Source organism: Varanus komodoensis, unplaced genomic scaffold, assembly GCF_004798865.1.
Source record: "Varanus komodoensis strain SLA01 unplaced genomic scaffold, ASM479886v1 scaffold88, whole genome shotgun sequence".
Classification (NCBI taxonomy): Eukaryota; Metazoa; Chordata; class Lepidosauria; order Squamata; family Varanidae; genus Varanus; species Varanus komodoensis.
This window is the reverse complement of record NW_025336576.1, coordinates 925,704-950,063: the sequence shown is the minus strand read 5'-3', so window position 1 is coordinate 950,063 and position 24,360 is coordinate 925,704. Positions and strand designations below refer to the sequence as shown.

At 52.9% G+C, this 24,360-nt stretch overlaps 1 protein-coding gene across 16 annotated transcripts in view; it reads left to right on the top strand.

The window, feature by feature from the left end:
• The window catches only part of AAK1 (AP2 associated kinase 1), an 81,646-nt gene extending 58,012 nt beyond the window's left edge, over positions 1–23,634 (top strand). For 2 of the 16 annotated variants that reach the window (XM_044417484.1, XM_044417482.1), the window contains 2 exons: positions 7,200–7,301; positions 16,159–23,634. In XM_044417484.1, coding sequence (XP_044273419.1) covers positions 7,200–7,301; positions 16,159–17,213 — 1,157 coding nt within the window. In that variant the 3' untranslated portion in view covers positions 17,214–23,634. Of the gene's footprint in view, positions 1–2,337; positions 2,440–3,650; positions 3,756–4,720; positions 4,832–7,196; positions 7,302–7,949; positions 10,227–16,158 lie in introns of those variants that run through there. The other 14 variants (XM_044417483.1, XM_044417480.1, XM_044417486.1 and 11 more) reach the window with 12 other exon arrangements.
• Positions 23,635–24,360: the final 726 nt, after the last annotated feature.

The following is a 24,360-nucleotide window of genomic DNA, read 5'->3' as shown; positions in this document are numbered from 1 at the left end:
TGCCCCGCCCCTGCCCTGCCCTGCCCTGCCCTGCCCTGCCCTGCCCTGCCGCGCTTTCTCTCCATTCTGACTGTGCCGCTTGACTGGATCCTTACTGGGTAGCCTTCTTTTCTCAGCCAATGCCCGAGGGAAAGGACTCTGCTCCTGTGTGCTTTGTTGAGGGCGCTGCCCTTTCCTTTCCTTCCATGACCGAAGAGTGAGTAATGTGCTTAGGCCCGTGTGTGTTTGCCTGTTGCAAGTCTTGGCCTCCCTCGGCGCATCTTGACCGTTCCCAGTGATCCTGAACGATGGTTCGATGGCGCTGTGGCAGCGCTTCCTTTTCTGTCCAGACTAAGAATCTGTGCTGTAATGTATGTCCATTGAGTTACTTAGTTGCTTGATGTTTTGGCCAGGATGCACTGACAGCATGGTGTGGTTTTGGACAAAACTGTGTGGGGAGAGAGAGAGCCGTGCCTTTGCCCTCTCCTCTCAAGGACAGAGGGAGACCTGCTTCTCAGCATGAGTGAAATTTCTGAGTGTTTGCATAGCATAACTCACCTTCTGAATATCGAGATTAATAGACCCGTCTTCCCGGCATCGGTGCAGTGACCTCAGGGCTCATCCAAAAGGCACACACCCTTACCCAGGGAACGCGTTTCCAGGAGGAGGCTGGGTCCTGCCTCTCCCTGGACACTGCATTGGCAGGCAGGCCCAGAATTCAGAACTTCGGGCACAAGCCCGGAGGCATTGCTGGCATCCCAGTCGGCGTCTGCTTCCCAGTTTATTTCCTCAGATTCCGTCCCCCCCCCCCCCATGGATCCGGGTTCCCTAGATGCTCATGCAACAAATCAGCCTGAGAAGAGTCGCATGCAGCCGCCAGGAGATCCAGAGCCCCCTTCACACAAGTGGACTAATTGCAGGCCTCCAGGAATGGAATTTGCATAATCCATTTTGCCTGTTGGGGCAGAAGGCAAACCTTTCGCATTGGCTTGGCTGCGGGGTCACAAAGAGACACAAAGACACATCTCAGAAAATAGAGATCTTGGAGGCATGCTGCTTCTCCTTCCATATGAAGGAGAAGTGGTCCTGCCTGCAAAGTTAAATTGATTTGGGGGTTTAAAAGCTCCCTGTCCCACGGGTGCACTGTGTCTTGGTGTATTGAATGAGAAGCTCTGAACCAAAACCCACCCTCCATGGGAGCCATTTTCGGCCTGAGAGCTGAATTGGCCTGGGCTGGAACGTCAGTGGCCACGGGCTAGAAGTTGGCCGGGACCAGTTTCCAAAGTGGTGGGACACCATGCCTGCTTTTCGCTCAGGCACACAACCGAGCCCCCCTCCCTCTACTCACTTCCCAGGCCCACCTCCTCAGCTGGAGCATGCCAGAATTGGGTGAGGAGATGTCTCAGTGGGTGCGGGGCACAGAAGAAGCTCAGCCCTGAGCCCCTTGCGTCCAGTCTAGTCGCCGACTTGGGCTCTGAATTTTCTCCTGGGACTGTGCACTAAACGGGCAGCAGGAAGTGCCTTGTCTTTTAACCATGTCGCTGGTGCCAAGCATGGGAAGTTGCGAAGGTTTCTGAACCAACTAAGGCTCTCGTGACTGTTCTGGACCATATTGTGCTTCATGGGGTGTGTTTGAGCCATGACCGGCTGATACACAGTCCCGGAGCTTATAGTGGGGGCGTGAATGAGTCCCATTCACGGCGACTGATGCTCTTTTTTTCCATGACTGCAGGGTGGTTGAAGTGCAAGAAGGGTGCTTCTAAGCAGCACAGGCTCCCACAACTCAAATTTCCAGACTCCTTCCTGTGGGACTGCAAAAATTCTTACGCCCCTTAAGAACTTTTGGCCCTCAGAAGGTAGTTGTGTTGGCTAGAGGGGGGAAAATCCTCATCACGGTAATAGTGTGAGGGATTAGGCCAACTGAAGGCCAGCAGAACGTGCACAGAATTTAAAGCAGAAATGAAAATTGTGTCGGACGGTTTGGCACTCCCCGTGTGTTTCAGCATAACTGTTCCGGGCCTGGTTTCACTGGCCAATAGAACACCCGAGGGAGAGCGGACTGCTGAAAGTGTCTTCTGACTCGTTCCGGAACTGCTGCGTTTGCGTTCCTCCTTCAGCGAGCCTCGGGCTGTACCCAAGACAGGGCCATGGCTTTCCAGGCTTTTACACCTTTAGTCAACAGATTCCTGTCCGGCTAATTAACCGGTCCTGGTGGAACCCATTTGGACTGCCTGAAGGGCCACTGGCCCAGTTGAAAACCTGATGTTTTCCTTTAACCAACCGGTGTGAATTTGTGTTTTTGCTTTGTTTCTTTCTGCTTCCTTCCTGTTTCCGTGCTCGCTCTTCCTCCCCTGCCAGAAAAACTGATTGAGGGCCTCAGATCTCCTGAGCCTGCACTTCTGCTCCCTGATATCCTGCCGCTTGCCGACCCCTTCGGTAGCACCTCTGACGCTGTGAATGGTAAAGCCCGGAGCCCCCTTCTGCCCCGTGTTGTCCTGCACGCCAGCCCCTCCCCGCTGCATGCTTTGCCCCACAGCAGCCAGACACAGACTGTGATAAGCCATGAAGAGGGGTCATGGGAGAGAGACACTTAGCATGGAATCCACGAGTCCGTCACCCGCACTGAGGATTTAGCCACGTGGGGCTGCACAGGAAGTTGGATTCCACGCTCTGGGAAGCTCTGATGAAAGCCATCCCGTTCCTCGCTCCGCCAAGCATCCCCCGCCCCCCGCCTGTAATTTCACATGTCTCTCCCTCGCCGTTAATCTCCCCAGGGAAGGCACTCAGGCCCGGTCTGCACATGCTCAGTGTAAGATGCTTGTGCCTGGATGCACCAGAATGGACCGTGCCACTCCAGACAAGAGGGGGTGGGTGGAAAGGCCGCATTGGCTCGTGGCCCTTGGTTGCTGCTGCCGACACAGCAGTGGATTACATCTTTAGGGACACAGAGCAAACGCTTTTACATAATGAAGCCTGCATCACCTTTATTCCAGGGACTTCCTCAGGTGAATAGGAAAACAAAGTGCAGATTGATAGCGGCTTGTAGGCTTTGGTATCCTGCAATCTCACAGCCTCCTGCCTCGGATTGTTAGCTGCATATTGCAAAGGCCCGCATAAGCAGTGAAGTACCGTTAGAGCAAATTCTGGAAAAAAGAAAGACACACAACACTTTTTGCTGGCCAGCAGCCTCCATTGGCATGGTGCAGAATGCACCGGGATGCCCGGGCCAGTGGTTTGGGGTTTTCCCAGAACACCCTCTTGGCTGGGCATCCGTTGTGCTGAGGGAGCCCCTGCGCTTATCTGTGCCCGGGCAGCCGTGCATTGCGGCGGCCGGGCCTCTCGGGGAAAATGGAGCTTCACTTGCACCGAAACACAGAATGTCGGCAACAGATCTGGAACCGGGCAGAGCTGTCTGCTTGAGCCGTGTCTGCCAGTGCCTCCCCGTTCTCGCCTTTGCCCGGAAGTGAGCGCCTGGGGCCCCCAGGAATTCAGTCCTGGCCTTATCCTCAGGCTAACCCGCTCCCGCTGAGATCTAGCTGGGTAGGGGAGGGTGGGCTGCAGCAGGTTGCACGGGGGTCTCCGATTCCGGCTTCTGCCTTCTGCCTTTTCCGCCTCTGCTCAGCCTCGCCTAACCTGTTGCTTCCACTCTGCTCTTTCATGCCTTCGGAAAGGAAAAGCCGACCTGACGGCCGAGAGCCTCATCCCAGGCCTCGAGGCTCCTGTGGCGCAGCGTGTGTCCTCACAGACTGCGGAGTCCGGGGCCGCAAGCAGAACAGGTTGGTGGGCAGCGTGCGCACGAGCCGCGGTGCTCGGGAGGGGCGGTCCGGCCCTTCCTCCGTTAGTCCGGCTTCCAGCTGCTTTTCTTTGCCGCGTGTGTTTGGCGTTCAGGACTAATCCTAGGCCTTTGCGAAGATCGCGCGTAGCCCCACCTTGCTACGCGGGGAGGTGGTGTGAAGCAGTAAACAACTTGGAATCGGGTGCTGTTGTGGGTCCTGGCAAGCTGCCTTAGTGCTGTGCAGAGGCTGGGGAAGGAGCTGGTGGGGCTCCCAGGAGTGAGCCTGGCCCAGAGGTCGAAGGTCCCCCCGCCTGTTCCAGCCTTGACCCTGTTGACCTCCACAGTTTGGCCCGGAATACACCTGAGCCCATTTCGGCTCCTTTTCTGGAGAGTCAGTGCCACACTTTCTGTGACCTGTCCGCTTGCTTTGGAAACAAGAGTCTCTTCTCAGCTTTCTGGCTGGAACTCCGGCATGGAAGGCGCTTTGTTGTGTACGTTTCGATAGCGAAACAGCTTCCCTTCATGGCAGCCGTAATGCTCGGGACATGCGGGCAATTGTAGGGCCTCTTTCTACCTAAACAAACATGGGACTGCTTTTTCACTTACAAAGTGGAATCTTTTGTCATCCAGATGTTTAGAAAGGCCAGCACGGTGTGACTGGGGATTGAGCCTCGCTGGTTTCTGCTGAAGCTGGTGTGCGGCAGAAGCAGCGGATACCCGGCATAATTTTGAATGCCAACGAAGCTGCTTAAAAAACCCCCTGGAAATAGCGTAACGAACCTTGTATTTGTGCTGGGTCTTTTCAGAACATAGGCCTCAGTATTTCCAAAATTCATGATTCTTCCTAAGTACTGCTCTTATTGCTGCTCACCCGGGGCTCGGGATGGGGCGAGACGCCAGCGTGGCCGCTAACCTCCTCTCCTCTGTGCTGTCTTCCGCTGCCGTCGCCCGCTAACTGGGAAGCAGATTCTTTTACTGGGGAGGACTCCCTGCTAGACTGCTCTCTTCTTTCTAACCCTGCTGCCGACCTTCTGGATGAGTTTGCTCCTTTAGCCATTTCGTCCCAACCTCACAAAGGTAAAGTACTTTTTCGCGTTCTGTACAAATTGAAGCCAAGAGGGGCGAGGGGCGCACTGAAAATGTGGGGCACCGGTGAGTGAATGCCCTAGCTGGGCAGTGTGTGCCTTTTCCAGTGTAAGACGCTCCTGTCGCCACCAAGTCAGACGGATGGTTCACCTCGAACGACAAGACTTCCTCCTTCCCTAGGTCCTGAGCATGCATTTTCCACAGGAGATACTGGGATTGCACCTGGGCCTCCGTAACACCTCCTGGCACCACCTTCGTTCTTCCCCTTCAATCCTTGTGCAAAGCTCACCTTTTCCGTAAAATATCGGGCTTATGTGGGGGGAGGACAGGTATACTGGCGACCTGCAGTGGCCGATTCTGCAGACTGCAGAAGCCCTCGGGCTGGATCTTGTCCCTACACTACACGGCCTTTGTGTGCAGCTGCGTCTTCAGCACAGCGATGAAGAGGCTGACCCAGCTTTGAAGAGGGCTCAGCTTTGACATGCCCCATCTCTCCCCCCGTTTCCCCCGTTCTCAGCCTGCCCATGTGCGCTATTTGGGGCAGCCCTACCAAGAGAGTGAGAAGCCCCAGGTGCAGTCTTTGGGGCCCGGTACACCGTGGTATCTGCCCTTCATTTTAAGATGCCTTGGACGTACTGCATCAGGGGTGCAGAGCCTGGGGGCTAAATCCAGCCCCCCACTGCCTCTGCAAAAGGCCCCGGCCACCATTCAGTAGCTGCTGCTTGGCTTTTGCGTAGCCTTGTTCCTGCTCTAAAAGGCTCAGATGCTTCTCTTATAGGGCCTCTTTGCTGGCGTAACTGCTTTAAGTCGAACTGTGCTCAAATGTTTGTTGGTTGACTTTCCCCCTTTCACTTTGTCCAGCACTGGAATACAGTCCTTAGTTTGCCTAAAGTAGAATTCAGGCTCTGGGCAGAAAGCGTTCTGCACTCTGCAGATGAGCTTTGCCACTGTGTTGCTCTGAATTATTGCTCTTATTACTGTGTATTATTTTAGCAGGTCCATATCTGGGTAAAATGAAGCGTCAGTGGCAAAAAGGCAATTGTGCTGGGCAAAAGTTTCTCTTATGTGAAGGGAAAATGTATGGTGTGAATGGATCCAGGTTAACAGCTGCATTTACAAACTGGAATGGGGCAGTTCCAGCTTAATCCTCAATATGTTCCTACTGAATTCAGTGGGACTGGCGTCCCTGTCTTTTGATTTGGCTTTGGTTTTCTGCTCCGATCTTTAAAGGGTGCCATGTTTCTGTTAGAATCTGAAAAGGGGGACTCTGAGAGGACCTCTCCATGGCTGTAAAAGCCAACATCAGTCTCTGGAAGACACCCATGGGTGATCCCTTCTGCAGCCGGCGGCATTTTGAAAGTCGATTTAACCTCCAGGGAGCTTCCGCAAGCACTTACACCGAGAAATAACAGCCATAATATAATATTATCACCCACTGTCACCTCGGCCAATCCGAGGCCTTGTTGGGATCAGGAGAATGGGCAGGAAGCCCCCTGCAGCTTTGGAATCCTGTCCCAGCAACATGCTGTGCTCTCGATGCACACACAGAGTTTCCAGCAAGGGCTCTTGCTCGCTGCTGCCATGTGGCCAAGGACCTGCCAAGCCCCTGCGATTCCCAGTGTTTCAGGACTGCTAATGGTGGTTGGGGCTGGGAGCGCATCACCGCTTTGGATGGAAGTCGAAGTACCTCTGTCCCCAGAGGAAGTCAGGGGAACTCTGGCCAAAATCTGCAGCTGCACCAGAATCATGGCGCCATGGGACTAAGTCCCCAGGTCAGCGGAAAGGACCCCCGCGCCTGGGGCAAGGGCGGTGGAAGCATGTCGGGAGGCCGGCGAGCCTTGCCTGGCGGTGCCACGCCTGCAGACCTGCCCGGAGGAGAGCTTGCCCCGTAGCCGTGGCTGCTCACGCCGCTTGGCTTCTTGCAAGGGCTCAGCGGTACACTTCTCTCCGTGCGAATGTGCCCAGCCCGCTTCACACTTGCAGGAGCCAAGTTCTTGCAGGCTGCTGTTCCATCCCGAGGATTTGGGCTTGCCCCTTTCTCCACTGCCGTTTTTCCCCTTACAAACCTGAGTCGCTAGGAAAGGCACCAGCCGGGGACTCTGGCACAGCCTGGTGCTTTGCTCTCTTGCGCACTGCCTGTTCCGCCTCTGCTGCATTTATGTTCCACATTCATCCCTGCCTCCCTTTTCCTCCTCCTCCTCTGACTTGCTTTCCTTCACAATACAAAACTCTGGCTTCTAATCACCTCCTGCAACCAAACACATGTGGCAAATGTTGTTTTGGTGGTTTCTAACCGGCTTTCTCTGCTCTGTCTTTTTGCTCCTTTTTCCCTTCCATTCTCACCATCTTGCTGCAGAAGATACTAACCTGATATCGGGCTTTGATGTCCCTGAGGGCTCTGAAAAAGTGGCAGAAGATGAGTTTGACCCCATCCCTGTGTTGATATCCAAAAATTCACAAGGTAAGCAGGTGAATCTGGAGTTGCCTTCAGATTCTGAGGTCACGTCCGTGTGCTCGTGTTTCTGCCTGGCGTCCAAACGGCAGCCGTCAAAGCAGCGGCGTCTCTGGGCTGCACACGAGCCTGCTTCCCTCTGCCTCCCTGGCGTGGCTCTGCGCTCCGCTCGCGTCGCAGCTGCTTCTGTGACAAAGTCATAGGAGGGGCAAGCGGCTTTGGATCGCTGTTCACCATCCCTCCCCGCCCGCGTCCACACAGAAAACCTGCCTGTGCTCTGCCAGCACCTCATTGTCTGCGACCCACTTCCCCAGCTGCCCGGGGAGGGGAGAGCTGTAGACAGGGGCCTCCCGGCCCGGTGGCCCTGCTCCAAGGGGCTGGGTCGCTGCCCCCCAGCTGAGTGTTAGAGAAGGGAGCCGTGGCACAGCTGGAGGGCCAGAATCGCTCTTTCCCACGCTCTCGGGGCAGGACTTTGCCCACCTGCCCTCGTCCCCACAAGTCTGCCCAGATCCCTGGCCGCTTTCTCCCGCTTCGGGCTGGCCCCTCTCGTTGCTGGCTTGTGAATGCCTTTTCTTTTATGGATTGTAAAGCCAACGCTTAACCGTTCCTTCCTCTCTCTCCTGCGCAACACTGAACCGCTCTCTCTCACCCTTCCAGGTGGGCATTCTAGAAACAGCAGTGGAAGCTCTGAATCCAGCCTTCCCAGCCTAGCCAGGTCTCTCCTGCTGGTGGACCAGCTCATTCACCTGTAGCGGTCGCTCAGTACCTGAGCCAGTTTCTGTAACGTACCTGAATCCAACGTGTTCCCCCCCCCAGTGGAGCTAATCTTTAGTTGTTGGGTGGTTTGTGGTCTTTCGTTCATCCGCTTGTTTCTTTGTTTAAAATAACCCTGCAGGCTGAAGGAGCCCACCCCCAAACCGAGCCCCTCCCTTGGGACTTGCCTGCCCTCCTCCTCAGCACGTCCGCACCACAGCCTGTGCAGGCCTCGTGCCCTCGCCCGCGGGGAGCGCCACCCTTTGGCCCTCCGCCACGACTCGCCCCGTAGCTCCGCCACACTGCTAGCTGTACGTGGATGGTGTGTCATTGATGTGTGGCCCGGCTAGACACGCACGAAACTAATCTGCCGCCCCTCTGCCCTGCCTTAGTCTAGAGCACGCAAACTCAGTTAAAGGCCACCTTCTTTTCCTGGTCAAAAGGGCAGAAGGAAAAGGACAGCAGAAACAGTGGGCGCCTTCCCTCTCCGATGCAGGAAGCTCGCGGCTGGGCGCCGGGCAGCGTGTCCTCCGTGGCCAAAAACTGTGCTTAAGGCCTGCTGAGCAGATAGCAGATAACTTGGGCTCTGAAAGAGGCCATTTTGCTTCCTGGCCTACTGTTTTGCAACCTGCTTAGGAATGGACTGTGCTTCAAAAAATAAAAATACTAAAGCTATGGAAATTATCCCATGCAAAATAGTTACTATGAAACATCTTAATATGTAAACAGCATGGCTAAGACCTTTTCTTGTTGAACAGACTCTCGGTGGAAGAGGGGCATTGTACCAAGAGCTGTGTACTCTTGTGGAGGGCTTTGTCTGTAAAGGAATACTGTAAATTTTATGTACATGCCAGAGTTTTCCGAAGGTGAGGTTTTGTTTAGTTTTTGGTCTCTCTCGCGCGCACTCTCTCTCTCACGCGCGCGCTCTCTCCCCCCCGTTTCTATTTGTAACTGCATATAGTGTTAACACGGTAATATGGAGCCAATTCCCCCTTCCTAGTAGACAAATGGCTGTAATCTTCATTAAGGTCCTTCAGTCTTTGTAGAACCAGCATGCACTCCTTGTCAGCCAGTTGAGAGTAAGTGATTTCCCGCTTAGGTGTACCTGAATGGGTTTTACCTTTGATTTCCACCTTGATATGCTCAGTTTCGTCAGACTGCTGGATATATGGTAACCTTGTTTTCATTGCCTTCTGATCCCCGAGTCCAAAGTTAAAGGTCACTCCGAAGAAGTTCTTCTGAAGAGAAGGACCACCCTTTCTCTGTAGTGAAATAATTATTAGCTTGAGGCTAACTTCGTGTATGTGTGTGTAGCTGTATTGGTAAAAAGTGCAGTTTTCCCATCTGTGAAAGTATGAATGGCTAAATTCACGCAGTGCATCGGCCCCTCCTAGAAGAAGGAAAAACACTTTGATAATATCCTTGAGTACATTTCTCCGGCTTTCCCCACAGACCTCTCCCTAATTTCTCCCTTTCAGATATTAGCTTAACAAATTCTGTAAATAGACTTCAACTGTCATGTCAGTCCTCTCTTACCTCTTTCTAAAATCCGCAAACACACGTCATGATAACAAGTGTTGCTTATTATGTGTGAGGTGTCCATCTGTGTTTCTGCTGCACTTCCCCAATTGACACGGCAGGACTCTGGAAACGATCTTGGTAAAACTGTTGATAGATCTTTATATTTTTGGGGGGCAGGGTTGTTTTGACTTTTGATTCCTAAAGCACAGGCAACTGGGTCAGATTATGTGGAAGAAGCTTTAGATAGAATGTTATTGTACAGTCAGATGCTGAAAATATATGGAAAAAAGAATGGATTTTTTTAAACAAAGTAACCACCTGCTGTATATTAGAAACCAAAAAGAACATTTCTGTGAATTAAAGTACTTTTAAAAAAGAATGTTTAGCATTTTAAGTCTAATTGAACTTGTTGAAGAGTTCCAGAAGCAGAATTGCAGGAGGGCCTGGTTGTACACGGACGGTGCCACTGACCGAACAACTGTGAGTGTTGCCGGGTTTTCGTTGCGTCTTGTTTTCAGAAATGATTTATGCATCCGCTTGGGCAAAACGACACCATGACAACAACTGACCCTGCACTAAGGTTTCCGAATCAACCGGCGGGCATTGGAATGGCATTGTAGCAGATTCTTTAATAAACAGCGCCAGACTGAAATTTGGGAATGATGAATATTATTGGCCTTTTGCTGCAAGTTGCTGAAGGCTGCAGGGGGTACTCGAAAAGCTGGTCCGATGTGCAGCCACGAAGCGCTGGGCGTTTGCGGGAGTGGCTTCCCTCATCGCCGTTTCATTTACGACAAGCAAGCCCAAATCCGTGGCCGGCCGGCCATGCCTTTGGAGTTACCCTTCAAAGGACAGCCAGTTGTCAGTAACTCGATCTTATTGCCCGGATTCTCTGTCCCCATCACAAAAATGTTGAGGATCGTTTCTGGGCCGTGCTTCAAAGATGGCGGCACGGAGGGAGGGAGGGATTTTGCCCCTCCTTCTCCGGCAGGACCCCTCTGCTGCCCTGCCTTTCCAGCCTAGTCTAGCTAGTAGACAGTGGATCTTGGATGGCGGCTCCTTGCATAGCGCCCCGTAGGCCTGGCCAGTCAGAGCCGCGGGCTGAGTCCCCGTGTTAAGGCTGCAGTTCATGGGAGGGCGGATGGATGGTCCACCCAAGAGGACTGGGGAGACGCACCGCAGCGATTCCTACTCGGGCCTGGAATGCGGCGCCCAAGCAGCTCTTGGAGAATCCCGACTGGTGTGTTGCGCTTGCGTACATCAGGGGCGAGATGGCGTCTGTCGCGCGTGGGCCATTTTCTTTTGCTTAGCGCATTCGTGCATTGTGCGCACGCGTGAGCCTATTCCGCATAGCAGGTCCGAGTGCATTCTCGCGAATCCCTCACAGCTGAGGCGTCGTGCGGCCGTGTCGAGCAAGCGCATCCTGCTCACGGCGCGTCTGACTGAGGTCAGACGAAGGACCAGCTCGATTCGCGCGCTTTGCAGGAAAGCTCTTCGGCCCTGGCTGGTCCAGCCAACCCGTCCGTTTTCTCCCTCGCCCCACACAAGGCATTCCGTAGCAAATAGAGCCGGTTTCGAAATGGCACATCCTCCTTCCCCGCCCTTCTCAGACTCCAGCCAGTCCTGTGCCCCCGGGACAGTGTCGAAAGATGGCGCCCTGAATCTGCAACATGCAACCCTCCGGACCGTGTGGCGCACGGTCCGCCCTTGCCCAGCACCGCACTTGCCGCGTTCGGTGCGCATTCCCATTCACCAGGCAGCGTGCCTGTCGGACGCAAAGTGCTTTGCTCTGCCAGGCACCATGGCTATGGGAGGAGGGATTGCGGACTTTTGATTGCTGATCTGTGCAGATTGGTAGGTGTCTATCCTTGCTCAGTGAATTTTCTTTAATAACTTCAAGCCTGCAGTAACAGCTTTGAGGATCTTAAAAACATTTTTTTTTTTTTTGCTTACCCTGTCTGTCTCCTGAGGGAATTATTGGCTTCAGTAATTGTGTAGACTTTCTTGTTGTAAATGTCTGCATGTTTTTCCGTTTTTCAAAGTGTGTACAAATGAAGAGTCAAGCAAGCTGGCAATACGTGGGAGAGCTTCTCTTTGGTTTCACGTACAGATGACCAAAGAAAATGTTTCTCTTTGAGTCTTTTATTAAAAACGAAAACCAAACAGTTCTGTAGAGTTGTCAAGGAATAAACCTTTTAACATTCAGTGGCTGTGCACACTGAGAGCCATACAGTAACAATTTCACAAACAGAAGCTGTTTCCTGACTCAATATGCTTGCCTAAAACATGTCCAGCGAGTGATCGATTGGGCTTCTCATGAGTGATGTTCGCAAAGACAGAACATAAACTGCCCAGTGCAGAGACTGCCTGCCAGCCCATCTGGTTTGAGATGGTCCACTTCATGTAGCACTCCAGATCTTTGGGAGTCTTCTCCCAGAATCCCCTGCCAGCATGAGCAACAGCAAGTGCTGCTGGGAATGGAAGTCCAGAACATATGGAGAAGGCTGCTGCAGGTGGCATCAGTCTTGCCGGCTCAACAACATCCTTTGCTTAGACTTCCAAGCTCCACCAAGGGCATCTCGTTCAAAATAGCGGTATAGGCAGAAGCAAAGATTTGAGGAACAGGTTGTCTCTGAGCACATGTTCAAACCAGGGATGATTGTCACCCCCAGAACCAAGCTCACACCTCCCTTCATGCCAGTTGCCACTCCGGACTTTGCTTCTTAGCAGGCCGGTGGTGGAGGAGGCAATCGTTCCTCCTCTGTGTACTGAGCTGCCTGGCCCAGGACTGGGAGGCCGGCAGTGGGAGGCAAGGCAGAGACCCTGGGCCCGGGGCACTTGAGCCAGGATGTGGCCACGGACAAGCTAAGGGTCGAGAACAGGTACTGAGGCACAGGTACCCTGAGGCAGGATAACTGGGCGCGAGACCTGATGAGGCTGGGCAAGAAGCAGGAGCCGAATCCTCTCCATTGGAGAGCTGGCTTGGGCAGGGGCCGAATGGGAGAAATGGGCAAGTCACATTCTTAGCCTTTGCAATGTGGGAATAATGCAGGTCTACCTTGTTCTAGGTGTGACTGAACAAACATATGTCAGATGCTTCCTAACACTCTTGGATCACTGTACAAGTCTGGATTACTTTTATTTTAGAAGCACTGAAATGGCTTTAATTGGCATTACTGTCACTTGATGTTCCCAAGATACTCAAACTGTGAAAATGCAAAATGTTTTTAGAGTGGTGCGAAGGTTAAGCAAACAAGCAAGTGCACACCGGCAGTTGTGGGTTGCACGTATACACCCTCTTTGCTATGGCATGGCTAAATAGAGTGTGGGGTGACCCACAACCTCCAGAAGTCACGTATTGTGAGTAGTTGCATAAATCCCCCAGATGAGCCAGCACGGAAGCATCTCTCCTGCACCTTGAATCCAGACCGTGACTTTGCCTAACAAGACTCAGTGACTGGGTGAGGCGAGCACGCAAGGCAGCCAGGGGGAGTCCCGAAGGAGCTGGAGAGACCTGCTGCTGAGGTGGGAAAAACCCTCCGTGCCACAGCCACCACCTGGACGCACCTCCAAGATGGGCATCATGGAAGAGGGCTGGGCAAGAAAAGCTGTTGCTGAAGCAAACCCTTACGGAAGCCTCCCTGAAGTCTGCAAAGGCATGTGGAAGACACAGCGAAGGATTCTCTGGTCTGAGGAGAGCTGAACTAAATGTCTGGCCCTGCTGCGGACGACCGTGCGGCGCAAAGCTACCAGCTCTTCGCTGCAGTGAAGCGACACGATGCGAGAACCTGCAGGTCTTCGAATGGCCCCGTCAGCACCCTGATGTCGGTCTAATTGAGTATCTGCAGTGCGATGGGAAAGGTGTAGTCCCCATCCAACCAGAGAGTTGCTGGAGCGGCAACTGCTGGAGCAGTTTGACCAGAGAGAGGGGCCCGACCTGGCTGCACCTAGATAAGCAAAGCTGATGGGAGACGCCTCCAAGAAGACGACGGCAGCTAGAACTGCTCCCCAAGAACTGCGCTTCTCCCAAGGACTGACTTGGGGGAGTGAATCCTTGTGCAACCGAGAAATGGCAGTTTGTTTGCATTTACTTTTATGCCACTTCAGAAAGAACCCGCCCCTTGCCAGTGCTGAAAATTTTGTGCACATCAAGCAGGAGCAGCAGCACCTGGGTCCCATGTCAGTTCCAGGTTGTAGCACAACAACATGTGGGGCAGCCAAAGGGGTGGGGGAAGGCCGCTCCGGCGCCTCCGCTTTCTTTCGTTGCCTGGCACCAGCAGGTCACGTTTCAGCAGCATTTCTGCGCACCTGAGGCAAAGCTTGCTGCATCTGTGGTCCAACCCGGGGAGCCAGCACTGTCCATGAAGCGTGGCTCTGCTGACCGGATCCATGTGCCGATCGCCTCGCCGTCGTGATGCGAGCTGGCTGCTTCGTGTGGCGCAGCAAAGAGGACTGGGAAGAGTCTGTCCTGTTAAATTCCAAATGTGAATCCTGGGAGTCTTGCTGCAGGAGCCTCCGGGGGGTCGAGGCAGCTGCCGTTCCATCGTTAGGTGGGCCGGAGGAGCAGTGCAAAGGCCTCCAGCATCTGGAGGCGCTGCTCGTGCGTCTCCACCGGCTGAGCGCTTGATGCAAGCCGACATTTGTCCTACTCCGTTCTGGGGTGACTGGGGAAAGGCACCTCGAGCGGCATGCATGTGGGGAAGCGCTTTTCAGTCGGGCCTGCTGAAAAGAGTGCGCAGTGCTCCGCACTGTCAGGCAGGAGAGGTGCTTGCTGCTGGGCGTTCGGGGCTTTGCTTTCGGCCCGGGTCCTGCTTTCTTCTTGCAGTCCAAATACAAAGGAGGAAGCGGCATTGTTGAACGGTACCTACTGGATTCAGGAAAAGTACAGTGACAACCTGTGCGACGTATTAGACCTGCCTCCCTCTCATTTGCAGTGTAATGCGTTGGCGTTCATGCTCTCAATAAACCATCATTTGGGTGCCCATCTCTGGAGTCCTGTCTTGGATAACGAGAAGTGGTGGTGTAGTTTCCTAAAATGCAGAGGACTGACAGGCGATTTTATTTTTCTCCAAGGAGTGGGGCCGCAAGGCTGCATGCTTGAAAAATGAAACAGTAGAACCCCCATGATGCAGCCATGAGTCACGTGTGCACAGTCAGGCTGCTTTTGCAGTGGAGGGATAGCTTACCAGTGCTCGGTGGCCCTTGCTGAGGGACATGCTGAGTACCTTGCTAGATCAGGTCCCCTGTCTCTGCTCCACCGCTTTCCAGCCTGGCTTGGCCTAGCTGGTCCATTGCAAAATTTGCCACTGGCTCCAACCCGTCCTTCAAAGTTAGAGCAGGCCTGTTCTGTCCCCTTACTTGAATGGAGACTGGCCCACGGTTGGGGTTGTCAGCACTTTAGTTTTCACGTGCCTTTTTCCTGACCTATTGCTAACTTCAACCCAATGCCATGATAACCTGCTACTGTTGCTTAGAAGGTAAGCTTGTGTGTTCTGATAACTGTGTGCGTGATCCATCCGGCCTTTCCCTTCCCTTCCCTTCCCCTCCCTTCCCCTCCATGCAAAATCGACTCTGGCCAGGAGGTGATGGGAGGCTAGTTAGAGCTCTTCTGCTTTTTGCCTTCTGGTTCCGGTGTCACACTTGTAACGGCTACTCCAGGGCCTGGGAGGGACGGAGCCATTTCTGCAGCTGCCCAGGCCTGGTGCTTTGCCTTGGCCCAGGCTGTGCTCTCGGCCGCAGTGCCCTCGCCAAATGGCCGTTTCTCTTTGAGCAGGCTGACAGCAAAAATAGCCGTGTCCTCTTCGTCCACAGGAGCATCTTGGCAGCGATGATGAGTGGGTGGAGAATTGCCCAAGCAATAGTTTTTCCTAACAGAGAAGATTTTCGTGCAGAATAGTTGATGACCGTTATCAGAAGCGGCAGGCAGAAAAGGTGGCTCCAAAAATCACACGGAGGCTTTGTAATCTTTTTGCCCCGACACTGTGAAAGGAGCCTACGCCGATTGGAAGTATTTGTTCAAAGGCCGCAAATGTTGCCTGCAGCTGAAGTGCATGTTTTATTTTGCTTGTGTGAGCTGGATATTTTTCCCCAAACGTTTTTTTTTTTTTTTTGCATGATCTGAGAGGGGGCACTTTGGGGAATAAATAGGGCAGTGGGCATGCAGGGATAGGGGGCCCTGGACGCCATCCGGGGGCTGCAGAGGTTGGCAGTCTCCTGCTCCTGAACACCTTGACTCCTCCAGCCGGAGAGTTTTTTCTTCCTTGATGCACATGCAAACCAAGGACCACCATGTGCCACCAACCTCCTGCTAGGACAGGCACCTCCCGGAGCTTGAATGACCCTTGGATGTCTGTGTATTTATAACATCTTCCATCTCTTTCTAACACATTTTGTGGATTTCTTAAATGTGAGAAATGCTGCATTACATTCAAGTCTGTGTTCTTTAATGACCGTTTCATCGCTGCATAACTTTTATTTAAAATGTATTTCTCCTTCCATCCATAGTCGCCCCCCCCCCCATATGTGCATGACACGCCTGTGGTCAAGCACTGCAGGGGATCCCCAGTTAATGGGCTGCCGTTGTATTTTGTAGGTCTGCAGGGAGACGCAACGGGGTACTTGGCCGTCAATGCTCAGCAGGGGCGAGGAGGACCACCGGCGCTGGGCTGCTTCCCGCCAGACCAGCAGCAGCAGGGAGACCCCGACTGTCTGGCGAGGGACGGTCCCTCCAGCAACAGCTCCTTCCACAGCAGCGAGGGGGAAGGGACAGACCACGAGGGAGACATCCTGGACTGCAGTGGATCCAGGCCGCTGCTGCTGGACTCCGAAGAGGAAGAGGAGGCTTGCAGGATGAACCTGCAGCTTCAGGAAAGGGGCAGGGCCTCCCACGAAGGCTTGGCTCCTCAGCTGCCCCCGAGTGGTCCCCAGCCGCCACCTGGGGAAACCCTGGACGAGAGAGACGTCTTCGCCACGGCCCCTTTCCGAAGTTCCAGACCCCTCTGTGACGACTTGGACATCTTCGCCAAAGCACCCTTCCTCTCCAGGAGTCCTGGGTGTGCCAAGCAGCTGGATGAGGGCGACGTGTTCCTTCGCGCTCCGTTCACTAAAAGGAAGAGCCAGGAGGAGCTGGCGTCCTGCACGGCGCTCAGGGACTCTCCTGCCACGGTGGCCTGCCTTGCCCAGCATGCGTGCGGCCCTGTGTTCCAGAGCCAGGCGGCAGCCAGGCCCGGCCCCTGGCTCCCTCAGGCCCAGCACTCCGTGGCTCCCTTGGGGCAGCCGCCCGGCGTTCCCCCGGGTTCCGAAAGGGCACACGAAGGCCCAGGTGCTGCTCTCCCCAAAGATGCCCTGGGAGAGCTGGGTGGCATCGCGGTGGACCCCCTCCAGGGACACGCACGGGGTCCGAAGGCCGGCAAGCCTTTCCGCCTGCAGGCGTTAGCGAGATACTCGCGGCACTACAGCCCGGAAGCTGCTCTGCGCGACTCTGCCCAGCCGATCGCGGCTTACAAGGTGGTGTCGCAGACCAACAAGCAAGCCATCGCCGGGTCGGTGTCCATCGCCTCTCTTTCCTCCAGAACTAAAGAGCTGCCTGGTTCTGACCCATTTGCTTCTGCACCCTTTCCTTCCAAACTGGGAAGGCAGAAGCCATAAATGGTGTGACAGGGTATTATGGGTTTGCATATACTGCTCTTTTAGAGAACTTAGAAGTCATTAGATGGAATACACTCCTATATATATATAATGTCAAAACTCCAGTTGCTGTGATACTCACTTTATTCACCTGGCGTTGTTGGGTTTGGGCTTTGAACTGCAAGACAATGGAAGTTTTCTCATGGCACTGCATAGATCCTGGCCTCCCACACTCCTGTGTCCTCCCTACTGGGGGGATAATTATTTAAACCAGTAGTTACAAGGTGAATATATTGGATATAACTAATTACCTCGTGATATTAGCATCCACTAAGGATTAAAAGAGTATATCAACACTACAAGAATGTTCCAGGAAAAAACGGTACCCAGCTAGAAGATAATTTAATTTTTCCAACCAGGAGGGATGCTGTAAGAGAGGATTAAGTCAACTTTTCTAGTTGCTAATGACCCTTGCCTTCGATGCCATAACCACCCACTTGAAACAGAAGCCTTGTTCTGCAGCGTGTCTGCTGTTGCTGGAATTTGGTTTTCTTTAACCCAAAATCCATTGGAAGAACGGCACCCTGACTGACTTGAGTTACAGTGCTGTGCATGCTTGCCTGAAGAGAAGACAGAGGACCTGGTACTGGGCACTTCCAGAGGGATTTTCGGGGAGATGATTACGGAAAAGCAGTGAACTTGAGAACCTCGGCAGTGGAAGGGAGGGCCTGGCATGGCAACCCTTGGCTGGCCTTTTGCCTGTGCGTCAGCTTGGAACCTAGAAGAGGTTAGTCGAAAAAGACCTCAAGGTGACCTCCTCACTGGGCCGGCCAAGATGACATCCCTGCTCAGTGCAGTGTTGCAGTGTCTTGCTTTCACTGCCTGTCCATCCTTTCCCCACTGACTTGGTGCCCGAGGGCTCCCTGTACGTCTGCCCCAGGGCCCCCATGACCTGCAGGTAGCTCTGGAGGAGGGTTCTGGGGTGCTCAAGAGTTACCCAAACTGGTTGCCACCCAGCCTCTTGGTCCCCCCGTGGTCCCAGGTGGAATGCGGGTGCCCTGGACATGTCCACTGATCCTGCCTCGTGGCTGTAAGTGGTCTTTCAGCAGAATTTGTCCAGCACCACTATTACTATTCTTATTCCCTGCCAGAAGGAGCAGAGGAAGGGGCCTTCTGCTGAGCGAGAGGGACCATCCCGCTCAATCCGGCCAGCATGGAGAGGAAGCCCATGCAGGCCAGCCAGCGGATCCTGGGTACCCAACCTGGGGCCACCTCTGTGCAAAGCATTCCAAAGAATACCGGGCTCTGTGGAACACGGCTTGCAAGCCGCCAAGAACCCCGTCCATCTGCTGTCGCTGTCCCTGCCTGCCCTGTGCCCCCTGCGGTGCATTCCTGGAGGGGAAGGGGGGCCTACCTCAGGCTCCTGCCCCTGCCCGCCAGGCTCATGTGCTCACAGCCTGCTCCCAGTACCTGCACATCAGGTGCACACTCTGGCAGGAGGCACACCCAGCCTGCCTTTCCGGAGCTGCAGCGCCTGTGCTCCAAAGGGGTCTGCAAGGCCAGTGAGCGTGTGGACCTTCAGGTCAGAGCAGCAAGTGGCGTTCCCCCCTCCACGGGTGTGTGGCGTACCCAAGGCGGGAAGGGATGGGGGAAAGGGGGGGGGTCAGCCTCCTGCAGTCTGGTGCCCTCCAGAACTACAGCCCCCACCACTGATCAGTGATGATGGGAGTTGGAGTCCAAGCTGTCTGAAGGCCACCAGATTGGAGAAGACTGCTACAGGGCATTCACAGGTTGTGTTCTGTACACACCTGAACTAATGAACCAAACTTCTCGTGCAGTTTTCTTCATGGTATGTTTGGAGTTGAGTGTTCAGCAAGCCCTTATTTTCGTTGTGTATATGTGGGGGAAAGAGCTTTGTGTCCATAGTGGTTATTTTTTTTAAAGAAGGCATGCCATATCTCATGCTGTGATCAAGAGATAGCCGTGGTGCATGTGATTCTGATCTTAATCCTGCTGAACTCAGCATGTTTTGACGGCTTTTGGTAGCTGTGGACCTCTTTCTACAAAAGCATCAACTGACAAACGATACACTCGGAAGTGTTCCTCGCCTGCTGTTTAACCAAGGACAATCTTGACAGACAATCCCAAAACCTGATGCTTCGCAGAACTGACTTGTGAAGAATCCTTGTGGAATGTAGAAACTGAAGGCAAATCGATGCCCGACTGTCAATGTTACGCACTGTGCCTTTTTGCCTGGGTTGAGGGGCAGAGCAGAGGGAGAAGGCGTCATTACACCGTTACCAGCTCAAAGTGGCCAGGTTCAGACATTCAGAAGCATCCTGCTAGCTATGTTTCCTGAACACTCCTGTCCGACTGAACAAGGTGCAGCTGTATCTCTGTGAGTCCAGAGTGAATTTAGGGGTCTGATCCGTGGAACACAATCCTGCGCAGTCCAGGGAATGAAGTAAATGGTTGACTGCATAGGAGAATGGAGGCCTTGCATGACCCTCATCCATTTTAAAGGGGTTTGTGCAGGAGAATATTGTAACGGGTTGTGCCTGGTGTCACTCCATCGGAGAAGAAAGTTCCTTTAGCTTTTCTCCTCCAGGCACCAAAACATCTCGGGCAAGGTCTGGCTGTGCATACCAATCATCTTTTTCTTCAGATTTTTTATGGTATCCTGGTGTGTTACATGCTGGATGGGAGTGGGGTCTAATCGCAGGAGCTCTCGGGGTGACCCTCTCCCGTGAAAAGCCTGCCTCAAAGCTCCCCGGCTTTGAAAGGGGCCCTGCTGTATTAGAACTCTCTTTCAGCGGTACTTTCAAAGGAACTCTTAGCACTTTGTCACCACAAACAAGCATTCAGAGGGTGGCTTGAGACAGAGGAAAGAGGACTGAGAGTTTTGCGGAGACTATTTTTTAAAAGTTGTAAAATGGATATGCATTCATTGTAGTTTGGGAGTGATTGCACTTTTAACATGGCAGTCAAAAGCCTTTCTCGGTCAAGATTGTAAACAGGAACCAAAGCAAATTCAGCTCCCTGGGAAAGATAGAATTGTAGCTTGCTAAACTTTTGAGTACAGGAGAGGAATGTCTGCTCCAAGCGGGCATTCGCAAGGCCTCCCCCGTGAGTCTGCGTTGGGCCCTAGGAACTGCCTCTTCTATAGCAGCAGCATTAGGCTGGTGAAGTGCCTCTGAGCATGTGTAAAAGGTCCTTTGCACAAGCTGCCATGCTTCTTGCTTCCATGGTCAGGGCTTAGGGTTTCCTGGAAAGCATGAGCTCTGGATAGCCCTCCTTTTATGAATTAAAGCATGGCTTTTGCCATTCACTGCTGTCAATGCAATCCTGGCTTGTAAAGAATGAGGACTGGTGGCAAGTTTGGCCAAGAGACACGGTGAGCCCCATCCACACGGTCTTGGCTGCACCTTCCTCCTCTCCAACCTCCTCTCCAACAGGTGTTGGTGCTTTTCCTGATTTTTGTCCATTTAATGTTTAAAGCCAGCTTTTGCTGTAGAAGTTTGTACAGCCAAAAATGGCCTGTAGGAAGAAACAAAGAGGAATCCGGTGCAGTTTGGTAATAGTGGCATCTCCTGGGTTGGACAGGAGAGAATCCTTCTAAGCACATGCATATGCAAAGTTTGGCACCTCCATTGTTGCAAGATGGAGCTGAAAGACCATCTTTATGGGGGGGTGGTCTTTAATTATGCTTGAGGACTATCTTCTGTGTTGGACAGGTTTTTCTTTGCAGAGCAAAATCTTTAGGAAGCACAGTATGAGATGTTCTCTTTGAGATGTTTTTCCACCCCATTAATTTGAAAACGTACTGTGTGACCTTTGGAGTTTCCGAAGTATTTTGTCAGCATGCTCTGTTTGAAAAAATAGGAATGGGGAAGAATTCATGTTTGCACTGTTGTACTTCTCAAGTAAAATTAAGAGACAGAATATGGTGGCAGCCCGCCAGCTTTGAACTCTCAGCTCGTGAAGTGCGTATCCCATGGAGGCTTGACCACATCAGCGCATTAGTGAAATCCACGGGAATTTTCTTTTTCTAACCCAGTGGCAAACCACATGCGCTGGCCCAATTCTGGCCCTGTGGGTGGCAGCCATGGCACTGCTGCAGTCCACCCCGAGCGCGCTTCAATCATGTCACCCCACCCAGGTATATATCTGCAATGATCAGATAAATGGAGCATGCAATTGGCGTTTGGTACTCCAGAGCTGTACAGACGGCGGCGATCCAAACCTCGGCGGCTCCAGCGCTCATAGGGATGAAGGGCCGCCGTTCCCCTCATGATCTGAGAATGCACTGACACAGTCCTTGAAAAGCCGACGCGGTTGCCATGCGCTGCATTCTTCCCATGTTTCCGGGAAGCGGTTCAGTCAATCTGAGGACCGACATATAGGCATAACATTTCCACCTAATATATCATTGTCTTGGAGCATGGAATTAGAGCTGGAACCAAATAGTGATATGGAAATATACCACAGTCCGTCCATTTTTCCTTCCTTCCTGGCATAATAAAGATTCCATGATTTCTCCTGCTCTGTTTTGTAGAAGTGGCAGGTTTAGACACTCTATAATTCAGTGAGCTCGGGGGATCGTGCTCTCGCTTGTGCAGCTTCACGCTGCTACAGGCGTCCAGGAAGAATTGCACAAGGGCTTCCCAGCAGGTGCAGGCGCAGCCGCAGCATGGGGGTTGCATGGTGTGTGCGTTGTGTCTGAACCCTGCGTCCCTCATCCCCAGCACTGCTGTTGTCACAGGGAATGCGGACAACTCGGAGCGTCTGGCGTGCCGGTCCACCTTGGCCCCCTTTCCACAGGCCGATGTGTTCAGACTCGTCCAGTGGCGTGCTGCCGAGGATAGCAACTGGTATCTTGGGTTGGGCCGTCATTCAAGGGATGGTGCCTTTGGTCACCTCCTCCCCTTTCGCTCTTTCCCTTCCTCCAGTGGAAGAGACCAGCCCCAGGAAGGCCTGCGGCATGCTCCTGAACGGCTGTCGCATCGCACCCCAGTTCAGCATCTCCTGCAAAGCCCAGTTTGTGCCTGGCTGGGAGGTGGCGAGTGTCTCGCGGAACGCTGTCCTTGCTGTGAACCTCGAGAATCTCAAGAACGAGAATTGCCCACTTTGGGAGTCATGCCCAGAAGACGATAGGGAAACATTGTTTTCCTTTGCAGTACACGTGTATTATGTTTTTGCCAAGTGTTTGGTCTTTCCCCCTTTCCCGACTTTTCTTGAGACATCAGTGGTCCACATCAGGTGCTCAGCTTGGGTAGCCTCAGCTGCAATACTTGCAGCCCAACGCAGTATTTACATGTTCTAATTTAGGCAGGTCCTTGGTGTTGGGCTGCTTCTCTCGTCTCGTCTCGCCTGAGAAAGCCAGCAAAATGCTTTCAAGCGCTTTAGATAAGCAGCTCCTCCTAATGAGTTCAGATGAAGATTTGTCTTGGCACCTGCCTTATCCACAGGTGCAGAGGGGGGTATTGTTCACAGGCAGGAAGTTGACTGAGAGATTATTTATATAGCCCCGTAGGACCCTGGGATTTTAAGTCTTGGGTGCAAAAGTATTTTGGCCCAGCACAAACTTAGAGCTGGACCACAGCGGCTTCAGCTGTATACTGGCTGGTGGAGACCAGAGGAGCACGGCTCGTCTCCAGGCCGTCAGCTTCACAAACATCTTCCGAACTGGACTGTCGCTTCCCCCCACGGCTCTTCCCCAGCACTCCCTCACGATTCCTGTCTCTCTGCCCGAGCCGAGATCTTGCGGTTGCAGGTTTACATTCAGGGTACATGTAACACCACAGGCTGTGCTGAAGTAGTGAATAGATTCGTGGGGATTCAGCTCCCACCAAAGAACTCTCATGCTGGATTCTGTCCCCTCCCGTCTTATTTTTGGTGGTTTACAATCAAGGTCTCTATTGGAGTTTGCTTTGATTTTGTCGTCTGCCTTGCGTTTGTGTGAACAGGGGACTATTTTGGCCATTGTGATGACTTCTCGGCACGACGGCCATTTTTTAAGGGATTGTTTCTTGTGGGGAAAGGGGCGATGATGGTACCTGAGCACTTACACCAGAGGTATGAATGGGGGAAGGACATGCTGCCACACAGATCATAAAGATCGTTGTGGCACACAGAAAAGGCAGCTCGCTTTGTCTCTGGCAGCTTGAGAAGAGCATGTGAGTGGGTTGCGTTTGTTGCTTTTTTGTTTCTTGCCTGTTCATGTGGGATTGTCTTTGTGTAGAACACGAGCCATGAGTTTGTAAGACCAGTGATTTTTCTCCAAGCTCTCTTTGATACAGGCAGAACTTCTCAATGCTGGAAATACCTCTCTGATGTGCTAAGCTGCTTGGAGTCTGTCTGGAATATTGTTTCACTCTGGTTGCCCTAGTCTTTTATGAAGAAATGTATTGTATGCTTTATTAAAAACTATCTGATTCAAGGACACCTGTGCTTCCATACATTCCTTTGTTCTTACGAGTGTTTCCCAGGAGTCTGAATGCAAGGAATGCATCTCTGTAAATTAATTATTTTCTGCAAACACCAAAGGATACACCAAAAGCTCACTCAGGCTAAAGATTAGACGCCGAGCTATCCGCTCTTTTCCACGGGGCTATTAAACCATGCCGAAAACAACTTCCATACCCCACCTGTCCTTCAGCGTTCCTCGGGAAAGTGCTTGAGGTGCTTCGCCTTCGCTCGCTCTTGACTGACTTCACTTGTTCCTCATGATGTCGTCACATGGGCAAAACGCACCCACCCGGTCACCTCGTGCTCTTGCAAGGTTTAGCTGTTATCTATCTATTGAATGTATATGCTGCCCAACTAGCCATGGGTCCTCTTGGCACCTTACATACAGTCAGTACAATAAAAGCACATGAACATAAAAGCGGCAATATCATTGCATTAATAACAACAACAGTGACAATAAGATAAATGAGTCGACATAGCACGTATCCCGGAAGGCAGGCGCAGCAGGCCTGCGGGGGAAAACGCCACGAAGCACCGGCTCGGGAGAGCCGTCGTCCGGCACCCGGGCGAGGGCGAGCATCTGCATGAGGCAGCCGCAGCGGCGGCGGTAGCGGCTGCTTTGAGCCGACTGGCGCCTCCTCCGAGTTGGGTGCCACAGGCCATGGAGGACCCTGTTTGGCCGGGCCCGGCTTGCGCCCGC